Source organism: Taurulus bubalis (assembly GCF_910589615.1).
Source record: "Taurulus bubalis genome assembly, chromosome: 5".
In the NCBI taxonomy this organism is placed as follows: Eukaryota; Metazoa; Chordata; class Actinopteri; order Perciformes; family Cottidae; genus Taurulus; species Taurulus bubalis.
The window spans coordinates 17,483,399-17,509,203 of NC_136593.1; the positions used below are offsets into that span (position 1 = coordinate 17,483,399).

At 43.5% G+C, this 25,805-nt stretch overlaps 1 protein-coding gene across 1 annotated transcript; it reads right to left on the minus strand.

Moving 5' to 3' along the window:
* Positions 1 to 1,013: 1,013 nt before the first annotated feature.
* adamts9 (ADAM metallopeptidase with thrombospondin type 1 motif, 9) lies at positions 1,014 to 25,256 on the minus strand (the record flags this gene model as incomplete). Its single annotated transcript, XM_079218369.1, has 28 exons — positions 1,014 to 1,202; positions 1,465 to 1,626; positions 2,790 to 3,038; positions 4,519 to 4,686; positions 4,767 to 4,874; positions 6,628 to 6,747; positions 7,821 to 7,982; positions 8,846 to 9,010; positions 9,124 to 9,334; positions 9,441 to 9,567; positions 11,340 to 11,469; positions 11,879 to 12,045; positions 13,125 to 13,220; positions 13,415 to 13,532; positions 14,387 to 14,523; positions 14,666 to 14,847; positions 15,229 to 15,374; positions 16,274 to 16,378; positions 16,722 to 16,863; positions 17,663 to 17,809; positions 18,890 to 18,995; positions 19,117 to 19,157; positions 19,404 to 19,528; positions 19,643 to 19,726; positions 20,392 to 20,735; positions 22,669 to 22,831; positions 24,450 to 24,841; positions 25,160 to 25,256. 28 exons carry the CDS (start codon positions 25,254 to 25,256, stop codon positions 1,014 to 1,016), a joined length of 4,383 nt encoding a protein of 1,460 aa, XP_079074495.1.
* Positions 25,257 to 25,805: the final 549 nt, after the last annotated feature.

The following is a 25,805-nucleotide window of genomic DNA, read 5'->3' on the forward strand; positions in this document are numbered from 1 at the left end:
AATTACCACAAACTCAGTGAGACATTTTATTTTACAGTGGTAGTACAGCTGCTGTTTGCTGGTGTTTACTACTGATTCTGGACGTTTCAGGAACTTTTGAGTCACCATATTCATGCGTTATAATGTTGTTTTAGGGCAACACCACTGCTTGTTTCATAGCGTAGGGTAGATACATAAACTGTAAAATAAAGTGTCTAAATAAGATTAGTAACTTCTCTAAAAAAACACATGTGCCTTGAGACAAATTGAATTCTTGATACAATAGCCATTTCAAAGATGTATAGTACAAAGTTGTATATATAGTACACAGCCCAAATACAGTCCTATGTAAGGTGGTGCTTTTACAGTTCATAACAGAACACAGACTACATTGTGTAGCACCACATATTTGGATATTATGGGCCATTCTTTGGATAATAAAAGAACAAGGCATCGTACTGTATATTCCTGATATACAAAAACATTCATCAGTATTTGCATATGAACAAAGATTGGCTAAATGTGCGAATACAAAGAGTTAAGACACAAAATAAATCACCTTTAAAAGTTAATGCTATATACAAAAGATAAAAAGGAAAAAAAGATCTTAATAAATTATCTTTAAAAACAATATTTTACAAAACTATCTTTGATTGTGATACAAAGTGATCCTGAATTTTTCAAAAACTAATACAAGGCTCAACAACAGTTTATGGTAACTAGGACTGACAAAAATGTTCTTGTGGTCACAGCTGTCACTGAAGTATTTTGACAGTAATATTTTGGCATATTGCAAGTGAGCGAATCTTTGCCATTTAAGCGCAACAGAAATTAACTTTCCGAATGTCTTGAGGAAACGTCGACCAATCGCAGGCACCAGAGAGGGAGCAGGAAGTGGAGGAGGTTAAAAGTAAAAAGTAAAGAAGCAGGAGGGTCATTTCTCCAGGGCAGAAGCACCAAAGTCAAAGCCCCTGTAAGACTACAGGTATTTGAAAAAAACACGAGAGGTTGAAAAACAAGGTATAGAGTATTTTTTATGAGCGTACCGAGCTCCATGGGTCTGTGCTCCAGTTGGGGCTAGACGGGCACGGCTGAGTATTGCACTGCTCACGATCTGGTGGCTTGTCGTGGATCTCGCAGCTCAGATCATTGAAGCGCTCGCCGTTTGGACGCTGACACACCACCAGCCTCGTCTTTATCCCGCCTCCGCATGGCTTGGTGCACTGCAGACAGCAGGAGGAGAGGTTGTGTGTAGGGACATTTTTGCCATGTGAAAATAGATCTGTCTAGTGTGTGGCATGGGAAATGTGAGTTCTAATGCATTTTCAAAACCTAAGCAACTTCTGCATCAGTCAAAGTATTTATTCAATCACAGATGAACATCCCTCAGTTTACGGGTTCTCTCTAAGCTAGACCAGTATCTGTCAAGGAGACTCGGTAAACTGTAATCTGATGTAAACATCAGTAAAGTGCTGTCTGGCTTACCTCTCCCCAGTTGCCATAGATCCATTGTGGACACGGCCCTGACTCACAAGACCGTTGCTCATTGGGCCGGCTGCGATCCTCACAGCTGTTGGCAGGGTAGCCGTTCTCATCCTGGCACACTACCACACGCCGCTGGAAACCTCCTGCACATGTGCTGGAGCACTGTTGTACAGAGAGTGGAGAAATAGGTGTGAATAAGTCCTATGGGTGAAATAATGCAATTTTCTTTTTACATTTCTTCAATATACAAACACCCAGCTGCAAAGTTTTAAATCAATGTGTCTTTGAAGACTACTACACGTCACAAATCAACGTGCACTTTGAGGCATATGATACACAAAGCCCCCACGCTCACAAAAATGAAGAAAAGGCCTTCGCTACATCTCATGTCAGATGACTGAACGTATCTGCTGCTTTATACTGGTGGGACATCACAATGGCGAAGGCCTTCATGAGCTTTTGTCAAAGTCTGCCTCAGGTTACAAAACGCATGGTAGGGAGTAAATAACTAGTTCACAAACTATTGGCAATGATAAACAAACACACACATGGCAGGGGGTTCCTATTCAAGGTGCCACCATCCCAGCAGGACTCATTGTTCACACTCATTCATGCACCAGGGGCACAGCTTCTGGAGCAATTTGGGGTCCTGCCGGTATTCAAACTATGTTATGTACCTATCATGTTGAAATTCGTGAAATTCAGTTCTTATGTATTTTAAGTGTGTAGGTTTCTGTTACATGTAGGGAGTATGGGAATCGAACTGCCAATGTTGTGATTACAGGATGACAGCTATAACCACTAGGTTACTTTGTATGATGATGATTTCTGGACTTAACGATTAGCATTTGGGATTTAACCATCCCAACACAAGGAACACAGAAAATACATGGTATTATGAGGACACATTTACTACACTTAGCCTTCATTCTGTGAGCCAGGTGAAGATCTATACCACTCTCATGTCTGTATGGAAGCAGCCTAACTTAGCTTAGCACAAAAACGGGAAACAGCTAGCATGGCTATGTCCAAAGGTAACAAAATCCTCTGACAAGGAACTCTAAAGCTCACTAATTAATGTTATCGTCAATGTTGTCTCCTATTTGTTTAATCAGTTATCTGCAGCATCACATCTACTGGAAAGACATGAAAGTGGTTTCTACATTTCTAATTTTTCCACTTGCTCAAATCTTCTCTGGACTTTTATTGTTTTAGCTAAAGGGTTTGGTTGAACAAGATCAAGCAGAACATGTTAGAGGTCAGCCCCCAGAGAATTGGTCTGTTGACCGCTTGGGTGCAATGCTGCTGTGTGTAAGCTGTCTCACCGCGCCCCAGGGTCCAGTCCGCCATTGGTGGGATTGGCTGCGGGGCAGGTTGTTCCTGGTGCTGCCATTCGGTTCGGACGGGAAAGGTCGGGATTCACTGGAGCGGGACGGGCATTGAGACATAGCACAGTCCTGCTCTGTGGAAGGACGATCGTCTAGGTCACACTCACTAGTAGTCACTTCTTGGTCACTGTAGTTGACGCACAGTACCTGCCGTGTCGTCTTTCCCTGGCCACAGGAAACTGAGCACTAAAAAAACACACACACACACACACACACAGGAATAAAAAAATTGGTCCAGAGTTTAAATGCATTTGTATCTAGATGCAAACAAGGGGGCATGAAACAGTACAGATCTTGCAGACCTAAAGTGAAGTGGAAATGCTGCGTTCTTCAGCTGGGCCTTAAATAAAAAAAGGCTTATTCTTGCCAGGGTCCCACACCAACTGAAAGTTTGACTTGGGGTCACGATGCCGACACGGCTCTCCTTCCAGTGAAAGATGGCATGTGGCAAATGGACACGGCTTTGGCCCTGGCTGACAATGCAGTGTCTCCTTAAAAGACCCAACTACACGCACATGTTTCTTTTAAGGAAAATAAGCCGAAGCAGATCTTCAGCCAAGCACTAATGGCGTCTCACTCCGCTCCTCCCTTGCACAGTCCACTTTCTGTCTTGCATAAAGTGATCTATTGTACTTATGCAACAGCTGTCTACTTTAAAACCTCGCCTGGGATTACACTGTCCAGAGGTTTATACTGTTCTGACACAATGTTATGGATTTTACATGATTTTAGATACTGTAAGAAGGCTTTACATAGAGTCAATGCATATGATGTGATACTAAATAAAGATGTTGGATAATATACTGTGGGCCCTAAGAACAATAACAAAACTGGCATATTGGAGTGTTCTATCACTGCAGGACAAATAAGGCTATTTTGCTTCGGGTGAGTAAATCTAGTGTGAATGTGGCTGGGAAACTGAAATATGTTTTTGGCCATGGGATGAACTATTTCCTTTTGGGGGGTGAGGAGGGAGGGGGTCAATGAGTGTCTTTGGCTTGGTGGTACATTTGTGGGTGTGTGTGTATGGTGACCAGACCTACAGTCTGGCTCTACTGCATCACTCTCTGACTCTGATGAGAAACATCTGTAAACAAGACAGGATCCCCTCATTGCAGCCCCTTGGATCTCGCAGCTCAGGAACATTCTCTCACTCTCTCTCACCCACACTTCTTCTCGAGGCCTCGATGCACACTTGCCTACTGCCGCCCTGTCTACAGATCTTTGTTCAAACAAACACTCGACAGCGCGTTTGCAAACAAAACTGATTGTCAGTGTGGGTGATAAGCAATGTAGATTGAAATTGAAAGACAAATCTGGATGGCAATGTTGACGGATTGAGGCTAATCAACAGTGCTGTCTGATAGTATAACAATATGCAGATCTGAAAAGAAATGCTTTGTAATTGTGTCAGCGTGGGTTCCCTTCGTGTTCTCCGGCTTCCTCCGACCGTCCAAAGACATGCTAATTAATTGGAGACTTTAAAATTGCCCGTAGGTGCGATTGTGAGCGTGAATGGTTGTCTGTCTCTATATGTGCCCTGCGATAAACTGGTGACCAATGTCCGCTGGACTCCTAAATAGGAAAAGCGGTTTGGATAATGGATGGATGGATGTATAACTGGGTCAGTTACAACTGAATAAACGATGACAGGTGGTTTTCTTACCGCTGTCCATTCCAGCACTTTCCACTGTCCACAGGCCACTACTGAGCACACTTCTTTGGCAGGGGGTTTTGGTAGGTGGGCGCATGCCGACTCCTCCGCCACACCACCCTGGTTTTCACGGCAACTCACGTAGCGCATTCGCGTCCCTTTGCCACAGCTGGCACTACACTGTTGTGGAGAGGAGAACGGTTTCAGAAGCTGGAAACCATCAAAAAGAAAGTCATTGAAGATATGGTGGAACCACCAACCTGGGTCCAAGAACCAAACCTCCACTGGGTTTTGTGGCCCTGGTGGGAAGGGACTTTAGTCCCTGGAGGAACAGGGTGGCTGCTGGGACACTGCGCCAGTTCACAGTCCTGTGGAAGGGAGGACACATACACCCATTCATGCAGTGATTAACAAAATGAATATACTGTAACAACATCTGTCCCCGACCACAAAATACCATGAATATCAGAGATAGCTCCTCTGACATGGGATGGAACCAATACACCAATACATTAACAGTCTTCCTTCAGCTCTACATTTGAAAGTAGTTGTGTTTCCCATCAACCCTTTCCTCGCACCTTACCAAAACAACATTAACAGGGTCCGCCCCGTCAGTTAAAACTATGGATTGTGGCAGTAAGCCACTCAGCATAAAGCCCTGATCCCTGTCATAACAGGTCATAGTGGAGTGGTATTCAGAGCTCCAATGCCCATGCTGGCGTGGTTGTAAACCCCACCCCTAATCCACCCCCTTGTCCCTCACCTTCCGCCCTTTCCTCTCCCCCCCACCATGCCCTCTGACCCCAAGTCTCTAGGAATGACGGCCTTAGTCAGGTTGCATCGGCTCTGAGCAGGCTCCACATTCCACACAGGGCCTCCTGACGTAGGCAAACAGTCCTCATGGCAGCGCTTTTAGTAGCTATTCGCACACTTCCTGTCAGATTTACATTTATAAATTTATCAAATATGATTTGGAGTGATCAAGTGAGTTTGTGTGCATGTGGGAATATTACAGGGCTTTTATAAATGATATACTAGTATATACCAGCCTTTATCCAATCTATGTGGAAGCATCGAGTAAAGCATCACTTGCCTCCACCTCTCTCCTCCTTGTACTCAGACCTCCCTCCATCTATCTGCACTTCTTTTTCTAAGCCCTGTTTGGTGGCTGGTGGGACTGGCGGCTGGTGGCCCACTTCATGGCTGGCTGGTTAGAATCACAACGAGTTTGGGCGACTGCTTCAGGGTCACTGGCTCTGTCGGCCCAGGGACCGGAATTAAGAGCCACTGCGACTACAGAGGGGGCCTCATACTGAGTCTGCATGCTCAGCCCTCTGAAATGGGTTTACGCCCCACGCTGACCAAACAAAACTCTAAATCAGCTCAAAATCGGCATCTTTGGTTTTCTGTGTCTTTTTGTGCGTGTGGAGCACTTAAACAGAAGCACAAGCAAATTTAGACAACAAAAACAATTCCACATGTAAACCTGAGCACTTTCTCTGCACGCATTCATTGCTAGTGAGTAGAAGACAAAGGAGCAAAACATTTAAAATGGTGGCAGCCTGCTTTAAATATTAGTGATATGAAGAACATTTATTAAATTACACATCCAATTTTTCTGTGAATTCTGACTTATTTAAGTCTGTAGTTAGATAGATATTTTAAACTTATTTTATTCAAATTTATTTATACAAATTTATAAAATAGACAAACATGTCCTCGGCCAGACTTTACTGCCACTTAAATAATAAAGATAAGAGTATTCTGAAGAAAAAAACTATCCTAAAACATTTGGGCATTCTTTTGAGGATTTTGTCTGCCTGTATAACCTCCCCCTCTGTCTTTGCCTCTAGACTAGATCAGACAACATAGCTTTATTGAGACCAGGTGGAAATGAAATGTGTGTGTTTGTCTGTGTGTGTTTTGAGTGTACATGAGCGTGGATGCTTCCTTTTCTCCTCTCCTCACAGCATGAATCAGTTTGACACTGGACCGTGGAACAACTGTTGCTCGCACAGCGTCCAGCGATAAAGAGATTGTGTGCAGTTGAGAGAAGTAAAAGAAAGACGTACGAGAGGGAGAAAAGACGCAAGGAAGGAAGGAAGATAATGGCCTCCTTACCTGGGTGTGAGTGGGTCGGGTGGCAGCGTTACATTCAGTGTCATCCATGACAGCGCCATAAGAGCCAACTACACACTTCACCGCTCGCATCTGGTAGCCTGGCCCACATGAAGTAGTGCACTGGGTTCAAAGAGGGGAAAAAAAACGAGTAGTGGGGGAACATTAGCAACAGTGAGCCAAAGAGAAAACGAAGAAATAGACGAGGAAGGCAAGCAAAGATCTGACAGTTCAACTGAGGTAAAACACTCCCACACACAAACAAATAAAAAAAGGACTGTAAACCAGGCTAAGCAAATAAAAATACTTCACCCCTCCACTTCCCTGACAAACATCCTGAGATCCAAGTTTCAACCAGATAAGAGTTTCCAAAGCACAAGGAACCTTTGCATTGTCTTTTTTCCACTGTAGCTGAGTCCGATAGGGTACTGCCCCGCTCTCTCTTCTGCCTCACTGCCTCCAATGAAACAGGGTCAAACTTGTGTGGCGGCACCTTCAACTACCATTTGACAACGCTCCATTAAACAGCTTCAAATATACCTTAACGTGCACACATCCTCTGATGGGGGGCACAAAAATATCTCACATTTTTGGGTGTTCAGTTCCCTGTGCACTCACACAAATGAGACTGAGCTTGCAAACACAGACATTATATACTGTATGCATAACCCTATACAATGCTTTTGTAGAAGTACGCGCCAACCCACATCAAGCGTAGCTTTTGTATATTTATATTGGCAGGATGTGCTCTGTGTCAAAACAGACGAGAGAAAGGGCACAGTGCTATTTGATGGATTAGTTTATCCATGTCTTCCCCTTGGTTTACATCTGGGGAGAACTCACCAGAGAAGCAACAGTAAAAGTAAACGTCAGCCTCTGAGCTGCTTCTCATCAACTGATGAGACTTCTATAATACCAATATGTGAACTGTGGATCAGGATATCTGGAATATATGCCTCGGAAAACACATATTGAGCACAGAAGTACCATATCCAGATTATTTTGTTTCATGAGGTCAATGGCCCAATCTTAGACAAGAACACCTGATTTTTCTCTTTAAAACTTACGGTGCAAGGTAGGTATACCCCTGCATTAGCACATACCATCTTTCCTCACAAATCTTTTTTTGGATCACAAATGATACATTCTTTTGACAATCTTGAACAAACTAAAGTAACACCACTGTTAACACTCACCTGTCCCCAAGGGCCGACCTGCCAAGAGGCACACTCCTGCTGCTGGCACGTCTGCACCGACTGTGGCTTAGAAGAGCCACAGAAGCGGTCGTCTAAACGGTCCTCACCAAACTGACACCACGTCTGACGGTGCTTATAGCCTTTCCCGCATGTCACAAGGCACTGAAAGGAAAATATTTCAAGTTTAGGCACTTTATAACATGGACAGTGGTTGTTACCATTTTGCTGAGCCTGCTGGAACTCAGTTCCTGACAGAGGAAGATCAGTTGGTTGTGTGGAAAGCAGGATATGCAGACTACAAAACAAATAGCAGTTGGAAGGGACCGAAAGACAGTGCTTATTGTCTATGTTTTATGAGAGTCTAATTATGTGTGCGTACAGTGCATATGTAACCGGCACAGTGTAGGTGTTTGTATTTGTTAGCACCACATGGGATATCTGAAATATTCCTGGAATGCAACCCAAAGCTTTGCAAGCTGCTTGCTCTACAATGTGCAAACTGTACAGCAGTTAAGTACAATCTCACCCTGCTATCATTGATTTCCCAACACTCACTATGGTGGAAGGAGGGAAGTAACTCTCCCAGAGCTGAGACATGCACAATCCACACTGGGAATTTACATTTGACCCAGATCGCTGCTGGCTCAAATCTACAGTATTTATACTGTTTCTCTTTACGACTAAACCCAGCTTCATAAAGTCAGCTTGAAATCTTCCTCACGACAAATGTATATGCACAAGCCGTAAGAAACTGTATGCCTTGACAGAAACTCACAAATGCCATTCATTATAGATGTTTTTTCCTCTACATATATGTAAACAACAAACATAGCTATTGTTGTCAGGATGTCAGGCTGTAATACACATTTCAACAAAAATATAAAAACATTTTTTTAAAGAAGATAATTAATCCTGCCTTTAAGTGTTTTTATGCTACCGTCGCCTCAATCTCTTAAATGTGACCAGTATATATCGAACTGGTCTTCTTCTCAGGGCAAAGGGAATACAACAAGAGCTGAACTGACCTCAGACCAGTCGCCAGTCTTCCATTGTGGACAGAGGAATTCATTGCAGGGTTGGACGGTCATCTTGTCCCTTTGACTGCATTTGCTCTCGTCGCTGCCGGCCTCGGCTGCCTTTCGACACACTGCGCCTCGACGGCGGGTGCCACCCCCACAGCTCTTGGAGCACTGCAGTGCAAACGTTTGAACTTCAGCCCGCGTAAACACAGACACACAACCCTGTGACAAACATCTGGATTATGCTCACACACAAACCCCACGCTTCCACCAAACAATCTCACCTCGGACCAAGGAGAGTACTCCCATCCGCCCGGGTTACAGTCTCCGTGGCAGCCTTCCTTGTCATCAGGTTTGCGCTGACCGCTACAGTAGCGGTCGTCGACCTTCTGGGTTTTACCATCCGCGCGGCTGATTTTGGCACAGTATATTTCCAGGGTACGATATCCCGGGCCGCACTGAGCCGTGCACTCACTCTTTCGAGCCACATGCCACCTGCATCAAGGGTGAGAGAGAAAACCAGTATTTGTAAATGACCAAGTGACAAAAGAACACTCTAATGGTTGATAAAAGCCACTGCAGGCTGGTTGTCAATACAGACCTGAGTTCACATTCAGTGTTACAGGGCTCAGTGATGACAGCAGGTCTGGCTGCACCGTGACACCTCTGGTCTGAAACCACCACCCTGTCCGACTCTCTGCTACAGAGAATCTTCCGTTTGCGTTCTCCTATGAAGAAATAATAATTTATGTTTGGACAGCGGGTAAAATCAAAATATATGAAGTTTCTCTTCAGAGAAATGTGTCACTTTTTGTATGGATGTCCAATCAGTGTTGATGTAGTCGATTTAGGCAATACATGCCAGCATGGGGGTGCCATGCTCTAGATGCCGCTTAAAAAATCAACAACATCATCTTTCTTCTCTGTTTGTTTTGCAAATGACTTAAGTTTCCAACAGCAAAAAATGCTTTTTTTGGCTCGGATGTTATGGACAAGGATAGATTTTACAGCTAACACGGATATTCAGCCGGTGTTTATTCGAGCCAGAGTATCCTACTGGAGAAAACCTGAGCTGCAGCGAGGAGAGATGTCCGGCAGGGACCCTCCAGAGGCAGGGCGGCAGAGAGAAAACACCGACTGGTGGAGCCTTTGCTCAAATTGCCCTCATGCCAACAGAAAGTGAATCATTCTGCTGCAATGAATGTTAGTGTGGAGGGAGTTTTTGTTGGAGAGCCAGTGTGCTAACTATGTATTCAAGTTTTACTCCTCAGGTCAACTGAGGTGCTGGAGACTTTCTTCAGGATCCACAAAGATAAACTGGAATTTAAAGAGAACCAAGAACTGCTTTGAAAAAATGAAAGTTAAAAATGGAAAGAACGAAGCTGTAATGCCATTCTGTTGTCAATGTGGAAAATATAGCAGGCACTGAGTAATGTATTGCTTCAATGGCCTACATTTACCATCAACCCTGATTGGACATCCACATTAAAGGGGCTGCATTTTTCCTTTACGCACCAAGCTAACATTGAAATGCTGAACGCATGACAGTGTTTGTTGTTGAAGCAAATGTATTATTTTTGTTTCCTATATTTAGGATTTTCAATAAACGTATTTAGCTCCCTTTGCATGTTGTTCTTTGATGATAAAGACACACAGAGCAATATGCGAAAACGAATGACTAGAGTTGCAATCTAGGGGTTTCATAACTTCACCCTCAAATGAAACTCCACTGCCTGACGTCAGCTTCTGTATGATCCTGCATGTGGTTGTCTGAGTCGACGCACCAGCTTGCTCAAGCACGATATAGATCATCATGTGATCGCAACGGCTACCAGCAGCAATGTGCTTCACCTTGGCTCTCGTATTGACATCGCTGCACCGAATCAAAGAGCACCAACAGTGCAGGGGAGAGAGATTTAAACCTCATGTGGCTGCAGGAAATAGATTCTCTATCAGTACCTCATGTTACCAAGTTTTGCAGCTCGGTGCTATGAGAGCTTTTGTGTGCCGCAGACTGCCAGGAAAGCCGTATAAATCGGAAAATTAAAAAAGGTGCTGAGGGCATTACATGTTAGCCGTTTATCCAGCTGTGTGAACTCATTGGTTTCTCTTTGGAATTTACTGTTGGTTGTTCAAGCAAGGCAGTGTGAAAAAAGTGGGGAAAGAAATTCTCAGACAAAGTGTTTGAGTCATAACACATAACAGGTTTTCGAGTTTACCTGCGATCCGCCTCTGCACGCCTACATACTCTGACATATCCAGGGTCATGTCAAAGAAGGTAATCTGACACAGCATATTATGAGGTTGAACTTTAATCACTCGCTCCAAACCTATATGTCTAGCATGAAGCTGTCAGGTTTAGCCAGACAATCTCTACCTCTCCTATGCCTCTGGCTCGGTGGTTCCCACGTCTCCCCTCTTTGTTGCATCTCACCACATCATTTATCTTTGACCACTCCCATCACTCCCAGTGTGCCAACCCCTTGTGCCTCCCCCTCACCTTGGCACAGGCGGCTGCACTCCTGCCAGGGCCCATAAGCATCCCAGAAGAACTGCTGAGGTTTGTCTTCTATGGGGATGTTAAAGGAGTACCTGACATCTGGGTTGTAAAGGTTGCCCACAGACAGCACCTGAGGTAAATGCAGGCAATGTTATATGCATTAAGATACAGTAAGTATTATATATATATATATATATGTATATATATATACATATATATATATATATATATATATATATATATATATATATATATATATATATATATATGTATATATATATACATATATATATATATATATATATATTTATATACATATATATATATATATAAAATAAGTATTATTATCATATAATCTATCAATTGTCATAGATTGTCCATGTCTTCCAAAGTAAAAGTAATACTTTTGGAGGTCAAGCCTGTACAAGTACATACGTTTCTGCATAAAAAATATAAGCACACGTTTTACTGCTTCTGAATCTGTCTCGCTCTGCATCTCCTGCATGGCATACCAAGCCAACAGGATGAGGACAATTTACCTGGACAATGATCTCCTCCTCGATGCGGTCAGTGCAGTTGATCCTCTCAATGACATGGTCAGAGCCACTGTATTCAATGATGATATTTCCTACTTTGATTTCCCTTTTGAACATGCTGACCACAAACTCTCCATTAAGCAAGAACTCTCCACGGCTATTTGATGTGGCTGCAGAGAGAGAGAGAGAGAAAACACTTACTGTGCTTGATGCCACTGGGACAGAGAGCCAGATTGAGCAGTATTTGACGCACAATCTAATTATCTGATTGGCACAAAACTGCAGAAATGAAATTAACAAATGTGAGATGTTTTGTGAAAATGATGGTTCTTATGACACTATCGAGTAAAAAGTAAAAATAAATAAAACAATAGCAACACCGTGGCTAGCGTTTTCATTTACAGTAAGGCACATGCAGTAGGCAGCAGTAATATAATCCTTTGTTCCTGGAGAAGTCCCATCCAGGGGCATCCTGTTCTGTTTAAACGCCAGTCTGCTGCACTCCTTCACCCTAATGCGATTATGGAGCTAATTTCCTGCCTTTACTTTCCTCGCCATTTCACACATTACACTAATATGACTGTGGAGAGCGGCCCTCATTCCGGCAAAATCATCTCCACTTTGGGCCCCTTAATGACTGTGCCCATACACAAATACATATAAATACACACACACAGAATAAAAGAAAACTGCAATATGCACTGACATATACACACACACAACTTAATTGATCTTGATGGAATGGTGGCCAGAGGGCAATCGGAGCTCAAGTATTAGCATGCTCTTGCCAACAAGACATGCGCTAATAGCTGACAAAGCAGTCATATCCTGACATACAGACGACTGGTACAGAGAGACATACATTTACTGAACCAAAGAAAATATGCAACTGCAAACACACACACACACACACACACACACACACACACACACACACACACACACACACACACACACACACACACACACACACACACACACACACAGTACGAACAAAACCAACTGACTTTGCTAGAAAGCTAGTTCTGGCTCATTAACGTGTTAGCATGCACACTGTATGCCAACTCCATAGTTTGCAGAACATGACTTTCCAGTAAAAGCTGAACATTCACATAGACAGACAGGCAGAGACAAAACAGAAAGGCTTTCAACAGCACATTGCTTTTGAAAGGGCAGGAGACAATATTGATGGAAATGTGGGAAATACAACGGAAGCAGTTTATTTTCATCAAAACGTTGGATGTCTTACCGAGGTAGTTGTCATCCTCTGGTTTCCCTGAGTAACTGTGTTGACGTACATCTATATTTGTAGCACCGCTGGGTATTCGCACCACTTCATTATAGCCTGCAAATAGCATAAGTATTATGTTTACATCATTACTGCACTCAAGGTCTGTGCCTGTGCTAACAAGTGAGCCCCACTCTCAGTGTTGTTTATTCAGAGTACTAAGCAATATAACAATGTTCAAACAATATAACAAGGTCTGTTATATTTGCCGAAGGTGAAATGATGGTGCAATAAAAGAGGCTATAGCTCACCATAGTGGACGATGTTGAAGGTGCCTGCCACAGTTTTGCAGGAAGAGTTGTCACCTCCGCACACGCCACACTTGTCCCTCCGGGCTTTAGAGTTCAATACATGGTCACAGCCCGCTTGCTGCTCAGTGAAAAGGAAGATATAGGGAAGAAATAAGGGATATATGAAATATGAAATGAGAAAATGCCAGGAGTAATATAAATGGAACTAGTAGGAAAGGGACAAAATGAGGGAGAAGGTTGAAAGGCAGGAGAGAAGATCAGTTGGAGGATAAGAGGGAGAAAAAGGAGAAGGGTCTGCAAACAGTATTACTTAACAATTTCCTCTTCAATTCCAGTTGGTTGGCAAAAGTCCATTAACATGTCAGATAAATAGCCTTCTACTTGGCCATTGTTTCTATATTTCTTTATGAAATACTGAACTTGAAAGAACAAATCAAACCCAGTGACCCTTAAATGAGTTACACATGAACGTATTGAGTTATAGCTATATTGCTGACACCCATCTGTAATAAATTTCCTTTCAAGCACCACACTAGAAATGGCATGAGCTCTGCTTGTCATTGGTTTTAGAAAGATCTACAAAGGATGAAGAGCTTAGCTTAAGTTCCACAGCATCAAAATCCACTTGCCAAGGCAACTTCCTGAACCACAATCTAACCAAACACTGTGTGTGGTTGAGAGTGCACACAGAACAACCCTCTGCTTCTTCCCAAAAGCACTGTGATGCGTGTGGTTTGTTAGTAATCAAGTGTTCAAAGACAACTCCATCTGTCCAGGTTGCAATAAACACAGTGGTCTGGCAAAGGATTGAGAGGTTTTTTGAGAATATTTTCTGTAAAGACGTGGAAAAAATGATATCCACTCCGTACGGTAAATGTGCAAGAATGCTCATCAATAGTTGTGCTAGCTGTTTGTGTGTATTTGAACCATGCGGCTGAGAGTTGTAAAGTTACTGAGAGTTCGGGACCTCACCCTGCACAGGCCCTGGACACAGATGTCATTGGTATCGGGACCGCATGGTGTGCCATCAATGACCCGGTCCCTGAGCTGATAGTAGGCTGTGCTGCCTGCCACCCTGCAGAACAACTTACACCTGTCCTTCATCAGAACTGACAGAGGAAGCAAAACAGAGACAAACACTTAATATATGTCAACGACAAACACACGGTACGTCTATTATGCAAGAGTGAAACAGAGTTGGCAAAAGGAGCAAGCAGGATGCCGGTGACTGAAAAAAAGATGTATTCTCACTTCCGCTGTACTTGGGCACCCAGCGGACATTGGGAGGTAGACCGTTGATATTAAAGTGCCTGCCGTCGAAAGCCGCACATTGCTCCTCCCTGAAGTCTTTCTTCTGCTTGGAGCAGGGCTCAGAATTACAGGAACGAAACTTCATTCGGCGACCCACACAATACATTCCTCCATTCCTAGGTCTGGAAGAAAAAGTGAGGAAGTGAATGGACCAATCTTTGTTTTAATTTCGTAAATATTTTAAGTCCATGCTTTCATAGGCAGATTTTTTTCCCGCAGATTCAAACATGTTTCTCTCTCCCTGTTCTTCTTTTCAATATGTTGCTCACCATCGCATACCTGGAGTATATTATTGGCATTGTTGTCAGGTTCAAACTCATTCTCATCACGCCCAAATCCTAAACCACCCTGTAAGATCTGCCATCAGAGGCCTTTCTTGATGAACACAAGCTATGAAAAGAACGCCTTTGAGGAGGCTTGATCTATGGAACACTGGCTTTGGCAGCTAAGATGGAGACATGGTCCAGTGGGCATGCGTGACTACAAAGAGAAGGACTGCTCACACGGGTCGGTTGCATTCGCGCACGGCGATCTTGATGCCCCCGCCGCATGTCCGCGAACAGGTACCAAAAGGGCTCCAAACTCCCCAAGCCCCATCCACGGGTGTGGCGTCGTGCTCTTTTGCGATACACAGGCCGTGTTTGCAGTGCTACAATGAGGGAGAAACATAAAAGAAAGAAAGTCAGATGAATGAAGCGAGCGAGGATAGAAGCAGCGAGAGAGAAGGAGGTCGACGGGTGAAAGGAAAGAACCAGAGCACGAAAAAGAAAGAGTCATAAAGGGAGAGGAACAGAGTAAGTGAGCACATGAAATCTCATCCGTGGAACTGGCAACACATCTATCTTCTCTCCCCTGCTTTGATGCTAATCTGGGAGAAATTATACAGTGAAGCAAATGGAAAGAATAAGAACTGAAAAAGACATTTCACGGCAGGGTCTGGCTGGACTGAAGACAAGAAAATGTCACGCACATAGTCAATAAATACATCTCAGCTCATAGCAGGAGGATAATCTTACACTGTTCAACAAACAGACTCCAGCTTAAGTGTTTAGTCTGGTGTACAGCATGGCATGGGATGAGAGGTTGATGTGTGTTTGTGTGTGTTTGTGTGTGTGTGTGTGTGTGTGTGTGTGTGTGTGTGTGTGTGTGTGTGTGTGTGTGTGTGTGTGTGTGTGTGTGTGTGTGCGTGTATCTGAGCGTCTTTGGACTTCATGTCGCTTTCATGTTCTCCCAGCCTTAGTGACAGGAAGCGAGGGGTTAGTGAGAAAGTCCTAATTAAAAGCTACACTAAAACAGTGCATCATTTACAACTTCACGCCACCTACTTACATGCCAGCCATGTCCAATTACTAGCGTTAACATATGTGTCGATGGCAATAAAAAAATGTTTCTTAAGCATTTGGAAAATTGTTTTCTTTTACCATTTTTGCACTCTGAAGTAAAAGCACCTATGAACCATTTGTCAGTGGAAAAGCTGTGAGGATTGTCACATCATAACACAAAACCACATCTGTATTATTCTTCATTTCCACACAACACGACCGTTACCTTTCCAGGAGTGCAGTCAGTGCCGTCTGCCCACGGCATGTGTTGGGTCCTGCAGCCCCGCTGGGCGCCCTCTGGACTGGTGCACCACAACCTCCGACACTGGGTCTGACAGACACATGCGCGCGCACGCACACACACACACACACACACACACACACATACACACACACAAACACACACACACACGTGTCACAACTATTATGGAGACATTTCTGCAGAAATAATTTCAAATTTAACAAGACAGAATGTATATCGTTTATGTAAATAAAAAGTGTTTTTGGTTGCTTGTGTCTCAGAAAGAACAATAAGCATGCTGTTAAATACAAGATCAAATGATTCCAGTTGAGCTGAGAACCTCTGCAGCACACGGTCATAACACAAGAGGCTTCCCTCAGAGACACCACATGTGCAACATGACAGTTTATATTTGCACGCCGACTCAACTCACCATATAAGGGCACACCTGCGTTCCCTGCCCAAATATCAATTCACACTGTTTATTGACACTGTATATCCGTCCAGGCAGCTGCTGCGAGAGGCTGTACGGCCGAGACACGGGCTCATCTAGTAAGCACTCACCATATCCTGTGCTATTAAGAAATAAAAATGAAATGACTTCAAAGAAAAAAGGGGAAAACAAGAGACACAAACAGACAGAAAACACACTCAGTACAGCCAGTCATTTTGTGTGTATATATATGTATATATATATATATATATATACATATATATATATATATATATATATATATATATATATAACCTCTACTGTACACACAGCTTGCTCAGTATCTTGACATGTTTCTGTTCATATTCTGTTCATATATAACTGTATGTAGGAAGTGTTTGGGATCTCAAGAGTTGGGGATGCAAAGTTTGAATAGCTGGGGGTAAAGGGCTTTTGGATAGTTTCCAGATATAATCCTATTTACTCGTTTCTACAGAAGGAGTTTACTGGTCTTTCTCAGCAAGCGGAGGAGCCTTTGGAAGAGAGGAGACTAAAGCCTGCAACAACCCTGAAATATTATGACAGTTTATTTGCATTTAAGTCTAAAAATGTGAAAAAAACGCCACACAGCATGCACTCTGTGTTTGTGTGTGTGTGTGTGTGTGTGTGTGTGTGTGTGTGTGTGTGTGTGTGTGTGTGTGTGTATGTGTGTGTGTGTGTGTGTGTGTGTTTGTGTGTGTGTGTGTGTGTGTGTGTGTGTGTGTGTGTGTGTGTGTGTGTACCATTGATAAATACAGTGTATTTAAAGGTTATTTGGTCAAAGTTTTAAAATAAAAATGTTCTTACAAATATAACTTGCATATCCTATTTGATTTCTGGCAGTTTGAGTAGTTCAGACTCTGTAGAAAAACAACAATCCTGAAGAAAAAAGTATGACATACTCAAGGAACTCTGTGATGTACTTCCTGCTACACTTGGACCACATCCAAGGGTTTGTGTTGTAGTTAAGTGTGGGAGCCATCACATGCTGCTGAATCTTAACGCCATCTTCCTTACACTTGTTACTGTCGTCATGAGGCATGTTGAACCTAGCAGAGAGGAAACAGAAGCACATGTTTAAATTTCATTTAAATATTATACGTTAACAATAAATGTTACAGTTTACGTCATGGAGATGCACAGCTCTGTAAGACCAAAGTTTGGCTGAGAGAAATGCTGCAAAAGCCAGTTTGATGGTGATGCATGCCTCTATAATACTCTTATTACTGGGACTTTAAAGTCGTAATCTGTTAGTGTTTTCGCCAACCAAAATAGACAGGACAGACTCACGGTGAAGAATTTTATTTGTTGTATGTTTTTCATTTGTTCGCACAGTGTCACTGTGATATTGGCTCTGGGAAACCTATTCATGGGAGCAGCTGAAAATAATATAGAGCGTTTATATTTCGTGCTTGTGGGGAGTTTGGAATTAAACCAGCACAATATTGAATTATATGAACACTGGGCGATAGACATGGAGCACGGTGAGCATTAAGAGAGGCAATGGAGCTCCTGCAGGGAGAACAAATGAGATCCCTGTTGGTGGTGAACAGGTACAGCACCACACTGCCCACGGCCCTCCCTCCGAGCGACTCAGCTCCCCACCTGACAGGTACCAAATGACACTGAGCTCTGGGGCTAAGCGGTCGACAAGCATGTTGTCACCGCTTGATGCGGATAAACGTGGAATTGAACAATCCCACCTTTTGTTTAGTGGTTAGAAGGAGCATTTGTTAGAGATGATGAGGGCCGTTAAGGACCGTAACAGTCTCCACTCTAGAAGGCTAACCACCCCACTTTCACCCAGATCTGGCTGACTAAATGGCAGGTTTGATATCAAATCTGAGAATCCAATTTACAGACTCTTTTCTCTTTCCTTTCAGAAGGAAAGGCAGTCAAACATTAGGACATATGATCAGAAACACACTAAAGCACCAGAAAACACAAGATGGTGTGTTGTCCATATATGCAGGTTTCCTTGATCCCCATCTGCTGGTAAGGAATGCATGTGGATTCCTAGAAGGACTTTTGAATTTCTAACCAATGTCTTCCTGAAACCAAACATTTCACTAACTAGGATGGATGACAGTACTTGAGGTAAACGATGAGTGGAAACATGCTGCGCTTACACATGGCCAAGTTCATGGGCGATAGTGAACGCAGTGCTGAGTCCGTTGTCCTCGCTGATACTGCAGCTTCTGTACGGATCACACACCGTGCCCAACTCTGCAAGTCCTGAGAAACAAGACAGACTTCAGTTTTCAGTTCCCTCCATCGTGATCATGCCACCGTCAACACTGTGAAGTACAGTAGGAATGAGTTCATGGTTGTGAGACTATCAGCACATTAAACTTACCTAAGGTGTCACACTTATCCCTGGCTCTGCATATGTCCTGCCTATAGTGAAGACACAGACAATGGGTCAAGGTCAATGGCACAGTACAAAAAAGAAGAATAATTACCCAACCTTGATGTAGGGTCTTCCTTATCTCAGTACATTTTCAAACAGCAGTTCTATTCATCGGGCATCTGGGACCCATTTGATCTATGGCTTTAATGCAGCCGATTTACGCCTGTTACAATGTTTAAAAGTCCTAAAAACATGTTTTTTCAAAATGTGATAACTTGATGTTTTTCCTGCACCTGGTGATCAGGATGGCGGTGTCGTGATGGGAATGATGGTTATCATCCAGGATGTTCTGGCTCTGCTGCCAAATGCAGAAGTTCTTTAAAGTGGTCTGTGCATTGAATGAAATGACTGGACCATCCTGAGAACATACAAAGACAAATAATCAGAGGAATCATTTCTTTGAGAAGTAGTACAGCACATACTTGTTGCAAATGTGGAAGTATGGAGATTAATACTAATGCAGCGGCCTTACCAGCTCATTGTTTATTATGACTAACTTTACAATCACGATGTTAATCAGATTGCCAATGCTGGGGTCCTTGTAGATGGAAGATACCTGCATAAAGGAAACAAAACATGAGCTCAATCCCATCAATAAAAACATTTTCAAGAAACAACCCCCTTTTAATATTTGGATTAATACTGTTACAATATTTTCATGAACTTAACCCAGGTGAAATGTGACAGAGTTAATTTACTGGTAACTCTATCATAGGCTGCCCTCCTGCAGTTTCAAGCAAGTACTGGGAAATTTGGTTGATTGGAAGATCAAGTTGATAATGGCCTGAGCCCCTGTGGAGAAGGCAAGCTTTGCCAAGAACAGAATATAGGTCAACTCAGCCTCCCCCTGAGGACTGTCGGCCCCGAACGCCCGCGGAAGCTAGTATTTGAAGTGGCCGAGAGTATGCGGTCTATGTGACATACCTGAACTTATTTTTAACATTCATCAAAGCTGTCAGGCAGGCTCTACCTTAAGCTGCCCTCTCTTCCCCTGACCGTTTGAAAGTAGTGTTTACCCCTGCCCTAGGCTGCCCTTTTCCCTCCTACGGCCCTCCTCCAAAGGCCGACTGACTGACTTGCCGCACAGCAGAACAGGTACATACATTTCGTGCGCAAATATGCACACGTTATGCATCGTGTACAGACACACCAACAACTCCGTGTCCCTACCGACCACCTCCACCATGCAAACGTTCTCTCCTCGCAGCCATGAAGACTTACTATGGACATTAATGTGAGTATGTAGTGCTGCAGGTTGCTGCCGTGATGCTCCACCATTTTGCTGTCGGCCACAAGCATGACTTCAACGAAGCGCGGGTAGGAGAGGAAGCGCTTTGATCTCCTGTGAGGTCCCGAGTCACCGCTGCTATCGTTCGACGGTCTGGCGCTGGTGCTGCCGCTGCCGCTCGCCGATCTGAGCAAAGCGCCGCTGGCCAGGCCAGCACTCAGTGACTCCAAGTCATTGAATATGCCAGCGCTGACCACAGGGGCTGCATTGGAGACGGTGGTCAGCCCAGCCACTGGCCTTTTCTTAAGCTTGTGTCTCTTATATCTGTGTTTGTGTCCTAGAGAGAGAAGTCAGGAGGAATGTGTAAATATAGAAAGATGGAGGGATAATGGGAAATACATTCAGTCAGAAACACAGACAAGGTATGAAACCATGTGTTTACGGTGAGGCTACAGTGGTGGTTTATGTCTTTGAAAGGTGGAGATAAACGAGGTAAGTTTGCTGTCTGGAAGTGGGTATTGTTAAAATATGTTGCTGCCTCTTTCTCTCTTTTGTTTATTGTTGCTCAAAGAGTGGGTTGACAAATGAACACTGCCTGGAATGCCTTTTTTTCCCTTCTCTCCCTCCTTCTTTTCAGAAGAGGGGAGAGAGGAGGGCAAAGAGTTCAGACTAGGTAAACCTGGCGCCCCGCCATAAAAAAATGGAGCACATACTGCAGTGCAAACACCAAAAGAAGGCAGTTCAACAACTGGGCAGTGAAATCTCTCAACACTTAGGTGAATTGATTCTGATTTTAATCATGGCATGGCAACACAACTGCTCACATGCAGATCACCCTTTCTGGACCACCAGAAATGCACCAGCACCTAAATAACAGCGGGCTGGACCACATCGTATCAGTGCATCTGCTTCCAGCATACATAATTCATGAATAAAACAAAATTTTGATCTTCTAAATTTCCACAGTAACAATGAGACTTTTAACAAGAATGAATCCTCCTCAGTCAAAAATAGCTCTTTGTTAAATGTATGTTCCTTCAGGCTAAATCATCATACAGATATTGTATTACAGACAAAAATACAAAGCACAAGAACACAGACACATTTACATAAAGAGTGAAACCAAACATCTGCAGAAAGATGTCCAGCACAAAGAGTAAATCTCCCCAGATGTATTTTAGTTTCGATCTTTTGACAGTTTCAAGTGGCATGAGCTTTCTACGATACAACTTACACTACATGTTCAAGGCAGTGGGTCGACCCAACTTTCTTATCAAAGAGGAAGAGGAAGTACAAGAGTCAACAGGAAGTGCAGCCAGTAAACTGAGATAGAATGATACAAGGGTGAACTTCCAAATGATTTTTCCTGTGTGAAAGTTGGAGAGCCTGCGCACAACTGTGCTGCAGCTGAAGGCAGGCTAAGACACGATATGTCAGCCGGCACAGATTCACATCATACTTTCACTTAAATTCCATCACACACTTCTATTTGTAGCCGACTCATGAGAAAATGTCCAAATGGCAGAGTGATATTTCATTGTCATATCACAATAGATAGCATTGTTATTGTTTTTCAAGGATTTTACAGTTAAGTATCCAGCTCTGCAGAGCCATTTTCTTCTTTTTGATCTTTGCCTTTGAAAATCTACCTCAATAACCAGACACACTCAAAGTTTTCTTACGTTTTCACCAGATCGGATACATGTGTTTCTACCGTACTATGCTATAACTGTAAGAGCTCAATAATCTCAGTTACTATTAGCTAATCCGTTCCTGTTACAACTGATAGAGACTTTGGGGACAACGTAATGATTATATCTGCTTAAATCTGTGGGAACCGATTTAAAAGGTCACACAGTGCATCCACATGCAGACAAAATAAATGGCAAATTCTACAGTTGCAATTGAAATGTATCCTGTGGAAAATACTCGCTAGCACATGAACCAGCCACATACACACTGTTTTACATATAGCCCTTTGGAGGACCATGCTCAGAAGTAGTCGAGTGCTGGTTAACTAAAGAGGGGACACTACTTGAAGGTTGGCTGGAGAAGATATTTATGTCATCTGATTGGCCACCTCAGTGGCGGGGTCTGAATCAGCACAAGTTGCACATACAGTAGTTGTGCATTACGCACGTTTGTGTTTGCAAGCTAATGCGTGGAGGCATTAAAGTTGAGTTGTTTGAGTTGTCCAGAATGGGCAAATTTCTGACGACCTTGTCTGTGTAAATTGCATGCATAAATACCCGTCATGTAATACACCATACCTGAAGTGTCACAAGCAGAGTTCTCCTCAGATGCCTGTTTCTTGGATGCATGCTTCCTGTATACAATATGAGGTTTTGTGTGTTCCTCTTCATAGTGTTCTCCTTGATAGCTGTGAAGGGGCTCCACAAAATACTCCCCTTCTGGAGACCTGAAAGTGCCAAGCTGGATGGCAGAAAGAAATGCATCCCGGTTAGTCTCAATCCATCCATTTTCTGTAAATGTTTATTCCTCCACAGCAACAACATATGCAAACATGGGGGTAGACATTGTTGAATCTACAGACAGGACCGAGGGAAATATGTAGTTCAAAGATATTTTTGCAAAACAGTGAGCCGCCATTTAACTTTAATGCATGTATGTTTCTCTTATAAAACATTTGTGGCAAGCAACAGTGGAATGTGGCTCATTTACTATTCATTAGAGAAAGTAAGCAATGCAGAGACTCAAGGGCTTTTATAAAAAGGTGAAATAAGGGAATTTGCACGCATGTAAGAATGGTCTCAAAGCAGGAGAAAATGCATCATAGTGAGATCTGTGATGCCTATCAGGAAAGCAGTGAGATTATATGTTCTTGGCAAGCTTGCTGAAAGCCTTGTTATATGTATTTCACATGGACAATTAGTTGGACTGCCTAACTTGGAGGTCTATGATGTTCCAGATAAGGTGCATGCCGACCCAAGCACATTTTGCTTTTTGGTCACTGGCTGTGGAGAAACAGCAAGCCAGCTGATGCAAGTTTTGCACAATTATATTTGGCACAAGTCATATTTGTAACATCTGATAATAAAGTATGACAAAAATTATCTTTAGAAAACTATTAAGTTATCCTGCTTGTGTAATATGTAGCAGGGTGGCTTGTTCTTGAGCACGGGGGTACAAGGAGAAGATTCCTTTCTTCCTTACGTTCCCTTTACTACACTAAGACGTGCACTTTGAGTGACCTGGAGAGTTGGCAAGGAAAGAGAGAATCTCCCTACAAGTTTCCCTGCAAGAAAACAACTAACACATTATTGTAGTAAAATGATGGCCATCAGCAGTATTGCCTGTTTTAAAACAAATGACCCCTCTGGGCTCTTAAATAAATATAAAAATACGCCCCATAAATGTCAACTCAACTCCCTGAAGCTCAGAGCATTCAGAGCTTTTGTTCATTTGATTTGTCATTTGGGAGGAAATTGACCTCTTCTTCAGTCATATCCGTTACTTCCCTGTGTCTTTTATGTTTGAATGCAGAGTGCACTTTTGCTCCACTCCAAAACGCATGCCTGGGAGAGGGACCAATTTATGATGACGTCGGTACCACCCGTACTCCCGCTCTACTAGCGTGCGTAAAGACGTCACAGGCAACCGGGAGACCAGAGACGGACATGGAAGATGTAAAGTCGTGTTCATTAAACTTGACTATAGGCAATGGACTTGGGAGTCCTGGAGGTCAGCACAGTTGTTCGCTATGTGGAGAGTTTTAAATCAGCTTCAACTTCATTTCATTGTGACAAAAAACATTCACACAACGTTTTAGTCATTCCTGGGATATGAACCATTTTGAATGTTCTCCTAAATACAGACATGTTTAAAATCGCAATAACACATACATGCCTGCTTAAGTTTGTTATCTGGACGATCGCAGTTTGAAGTTGTTTGAGGCAATGGCGAGGCAGCTGCACAAGTCTTATATAGGCAATACTTGCGTCTACATACCCATAGTGGACAAGTAAAACACCGTAAAGTCGTAAAGGCATCATCACATGCACGACGAATCTAACCGTGCGTAAAAACTCACCAGTCCGGAGCACAAACTGATGACCGCGGCGTGTTCTGCCTGTGCATTTACAAGTCCTTTATAGAAGCAGTGCCTTAACTCCGTGTCCTCCTCCTCCTCCCCATCTGTTGCAAAATCCGTTCCGTTATCTCCTCGGGCCACTCCAAGTACTGTCACAGTGTAGAGAGGTGCGATAAATCCCGAATCCAGCGTGAGGTTGAGGTGATAGTGCTGTCCGAAAGCAGATATCCTGTAGTGGATATTCGGTGAGGCCCAGTTATCCGTAGTATTCCCGGTGCTCTCGTCCAAACTTCGTCTTTTCCTCTTAAAGTGCACACTGGTTGGCAACTTGTCACCGGCGTCATTCACTCGCACCGGTGTTACAATCTCATAAGCGCCGATCTCCTGTTTTACTGGGGTGTGGGTGGTAGGGAGGCAGAGGAATAGCAATGCAATTAAGGATACGCATCAGTACAAATCAGATAGGCCAGATGTGTTAATAGATGGATCATGGTGAACATATCACTTGTATTCTCTCTTTTTTTGTTGAAAAATCTGGTTTTACAGCATTGCGAGCAAATGACAGGCACTCGGTGAACTTCAGTTCTCCAGAAAGCGCTGCAAGTCATGTGCTTGGCTGAGTTCAAAACTCATTCATTCTCTGCACTCAGTGTTATAAAATAACCCCGTGAGGGGGGAAATGCGGGGGTTGTCAGAGCGGCATACTTTACCTGTGCTTGAATTCAAAAGCAATTTCCCCGTAGATGCGACTACGTTCAAGAAATCAGGGAATAGTAGGAACCCCAAGCCCCAGAAGAGCACATGCATGATTGTCCACGTTCAGAGGAGAGCGGCAGCCTGTATTCCTGTAGTAATACTGTATTCCTCCAGTCACTCCGGGCTCTCCGCCTCCGGTCCGCCTGCCACATCCAATTGTATTATCCTCGACTCTTTAGTAGATGGTCTCCGGCCGGTGAAGTACACTGCTGGGACGTGAGCGCTTCGCGCATTCCCTGGCGAACATGCATACTGCAGAGGAGGGGTGGGCTGCTCCAACAGTCGACTGCGATGGGCTCCGCTGCAAGCCTGTGTGTGCACCAGCTTTCTCCCCAGCGAGGGGCGGGATCAGCCAGGCAAGGTACACCGCTGCTACAGTGAAGCCACTCCCGTCATATACTGTAGTGACCCAAGTGGACACGTCGAGGATGCGATGTGATCAGTGACTGGGTTGTTCACCAGTCTCTTGGGCTGTTGTATGCATTTATAGGTTAACAGCAGCCTATAGAGGAGCCTCGCAGTGGGCCCCCAGTGAGCATAAAGAGCCTCAATTAACTGGCTTAATGAAGTACATAATACTTATGGGGTGATTCAATTGCA